The 3,722-nt window shown below is 39.6% G+C and overlaps 1 protein-coding gene across 1 annotated transcript; it reads left to right on the top strand.

The window, feature by feature from the left end:
* Positions 1–1,643: 1,643 nt before the first annotated feature.
* LOC126716436 (aldehyde oxidase GLOX) lies at positions 1,644–3,197 on the top strand. The gene has a single exon (XM_050417272.1). It carries the CDS (start codon positions 1,680–1,682, stop codon positions 3,195–3,197), a length of 1,518 nt encoding a protein of 505 aa, XP_050273229.1. The 5' UTR covers positions 1,644–1,679.
* The last annotated feature ends 525 nt before the right edge of the window (positions 3,198–3,722 follow it).

Raw genomic sequence — 3,722 nt, 5'->3', positions numbered from 1 at the left:
AGATTTTCATCACACCCTAAGTTTTTTTTTTTTTTTTTTTTTTTTTTTTTTTTTTTTTTTTTTGTGATTCGAAAATATAGTAATCCCAAATTATAATGGATGTAATTTATTAAAATTTACCCAAAAATTAGAAGAGTCTCTGAGCACGCGTGGAAGGCTAGTAATACTTAATTAAAAGTAATATATATGCATTTTATAATATCTTAGTATCACACAATATGCATTCATTATATTACTTAAAAGTAGGGGTAGCAAAATTTGACACGACCCGCAAACCCGACACAAAATTAGCAGGTTATAGGTTGAGGCTTAATGGGTTCGTGTCATATTCGGGTTGACACGGCTAACCCATTTAATAAACGGGTTGGGTTAGTGTTGAACACATGGAACCCGTTTAACCCGTCTAACCCGTTTAATTAAATGACATTTTACCAATATACCATTCAAACTCTAGGTATATAAGCTTATTAGTTGTTGTGATTTATTTTCTTTGACATATTATGATTGATTATTTGTAATATTGGGATATGCTTTAGTTTTGAATGATTATTTGTGATGCAGTTACTCGTTAATTCTAAATTTTATATTAAAAATATTTATTTGTTTGTTTTTTCATAAATTTTTTTTTTCATTTTGATAAAATCTAATAAACAGGTCGACACAACTGACCCATTTAATAAATGAGTCGGGTTAGGGTTGAGGAATCTTGACCCGTTTAATAAACATGTCGGGTTAGTGTTGACCTATGTAGTCAAATACTTATGATCGACTTGACACAACATGAACTCGACACATGAACACAAATTGCCACCCCTACTTAAAAGTAAAATATTCATTTATTTTTATTATCTATTTTATTATCAAATTTTAAGTAAATTAATAAAAAAAACCTATTTACATATGAATTTTGATTAAGTCGTGCATCGCACGGACATAATGTTAATATATATATATATATATATATATATATATATAAAAGTCTTGGCTTTTATTATTTTAGGGATGACAGATTCTAGCGACATGACTTTTTTATTACAACATTTTATTATTACAACTTGTTATTTCAAGTGTTATAAGATTTGTGAAAAAAAAAAAAAAAATTACATGTCTAAAATTTATTAATGAGGAAATTAAACAATTAGCAACCTAAACGATTTTAGGTGTAATAATTAAATGTAGGCCACGCCAACCCAAGAGATAGAAAATCCATCTAATACAGTATTCATCACATTCAAATAACCTACACACGGATATATTAACTACACGTATAAATATACGCGTATATGTATGAATACCAATAATAAAGCACGTGTTGAATACAGCAATCAGCTCCTAATAAATGTATATACCAATACATATGGAAAAACCCTTCTAGCTCCTCTCTATTCCTTCAGTTTCTAACACATAAACCCTACTCCAATATATATATATATATAACTAAACCGCACACACAGTCAGTCACAAACCAAGAAAACCCCCAAGAAAGCTAGCGGCCAACAATGGCGTCCAAGAACCCTTCTTTCTTCTTCTTGCTACTCTCTTTGACTCTAGCTTTATGGTCTCTGATATTCCCAGCTTCTTCTTCATCTTCTTCTTATTATTATTATTCGTCGAAAGACGTGGCTTCTGACGATGAAGGTGACTGGGCTTTACTCCAATCTAGCATTGGCATCTCAGCCATGCACATGCAACTGTTGAAGAACAACATGGTCGTGATCTTCGACCGCATGGACATGGGTCCTTCAAACCTCTCTCTCCCAAACAACGCCTGCATTCAAAAACCGAGACAGCCACCGGACTGCACAGCTCACTCTATAGTATACGACGTCGCTTCGAACACCGTTCGTCCCCTCCTAGTCCAGACCGACACGTGGTGCTCTTCGGGCTCTTTGATCCCCAACGGAACCCTAGTCCAAACGGGCGGGTACCACGAAGGCGACCGCGTGGTCCGCACGTTCACTCCCTGCGATGACTCCTCCTGCGACTGGACCCAGCTCAGCGTGCCGCTCGGCGAACGCCGATGGTACGCGTCGAACCAGCTCTTGCCCGACGGGCGCGTGATCATCGTCGGCGGCCGACGCGCCTACACGTACGAGTTTTTCCCGAAAACCATGGCGGCATCCGCCACCTTTTACATGAGTTTCTTGAAGGAAACGTGCGACGGTTATGGCAACGAGAACAACCTCTATCCTTTTCTTCATCTACTACCCGATGGGAATCTTTACGTTTTCGCTAACGAAAGGTCAATCTTGTTTGACTACAATCGCAACCGGGTGTTGAAGGAGTTCCCGGTCATTCCCGGCGAGTTTAAACGGAATTACCCCAGCACTGGCTCCTCCGTTTTGCTTCCGCTGAGATTAAACGGAGACGTGTTACCGGAAGCGGAGGTCATGATATGCGGCGGCGCGCCGTACGGTGCGTTTAACAACTCGAATTACAAGCGGGTGTTCGTTCCCGCCTCCAACACTTGCGGGCGGATGAAACTTACCGACCCGGACCCGAAGTGGGTCATGGAGGTCATGCCGATGCCACGTGTCATGTCCGACATGGTGCTGTTACCCAACGGTGAGGTTCTCATCGTCAATGGCGCAATGAACGGGACAGCTGGCTGGGAGGACGGGACGAACCCGGTTTTTAACCCGGTTCTGTACAAGTACTACCTACTCGACCCGGCCCGGAGATTCGTGGTGCTCAACCCGTCGAAGATTCCGAGAATGTACCACTCCACAGCGATACTGTTGCCAGATGGCAGAGTATTAGTGGGCGGGAGCAACCCACACGAGAAGTACAACTTCACATCGTATTACCCAACCGACTTGAGCTTGGAGGCTTATTCGCCCTATTACCTGAAGCCACGTGTCTCCGCCATGCGGCCTTCGATTCTGTCCGTGGAGACCAGCGACGGCACCGTTTTGTACAAGCAGGTATTTGCCGTTACTTTTCAGTTGAATCAGTACAATCCCGGGAGCCAGATCCTCGTGAGCCTCGTAACGCCGTCGTTTACTACTCACTCCTACAGTATGAACCAAAGGTTGATGTTTCTGGAGGTGATTGAAGTGCAGCAACTGTCCACGTATGATTATAAAGTGACAGCCCGTGGGCCACCCACTGCCACGGTGGCACCACCTGGGTACTACATGCTTTTTGTTGTCCACGCTGGCATTCCCAGCCAAGCCGTTTGGGTCAAGGTGGTTTAATTTTAGTGAATATTTTGTTCACTTTTAATGCAGAGTAATGCATGCACGCACAAATTTATTATATAGATGAGATATATGCACAGCTAGATTTTTTTTTTGGGGCTATTATTAATGTTATTGTTAAGATTTTAAGCGTTTTGGTTAGTCTTACTTTCTTAATTTTGTTGTTTTTTTTTTTGCTTTTTGTGGGCGTGAATTATTTTAATTTGCTTCTAGTTTGAATATGTAATTGCATCATTGATTAAGTGAAGCTATAGCAAATATATAATATTGACAGTTTTCCTTATAAGGAAGCAATGGAAGTAATGTATTTTACAGTTTTAACAAGTGAAATTTTAGTTCACTGTCTTTTCATAAAATGCAGTCAAGTAACGTATTGGCGACTTTTTATTTTTTATTTATTTATTTAAAATTAGAAATTAGCTGTAATGCTATTAGGTTAGGATTCTATTAATTTCATTTCAAAATTAGTAATATCCATGTTCATTACGTTAAACCATGTTACAAATACAATTACTTTATTAG

Source organism: Quercus robur, chromosome 3 (genome assembly GCF_932294415.1).
Source record: "Quercus robur chromosome 3, dhQueRobu3.1, whole genome shotgun sequence".
NCBI classification, from domain to species: Eukaryota; Viridiplantae; Streptophyta; class Magnoliopsida; order Fagales; family Fagaceae; genus Quercus; species Quercus robur.
The sequence above is the reverse complement of the archived record's forward strand: the minus strand, read 5'-3'. Positions and strand labels throughout refer to the sequence as shown.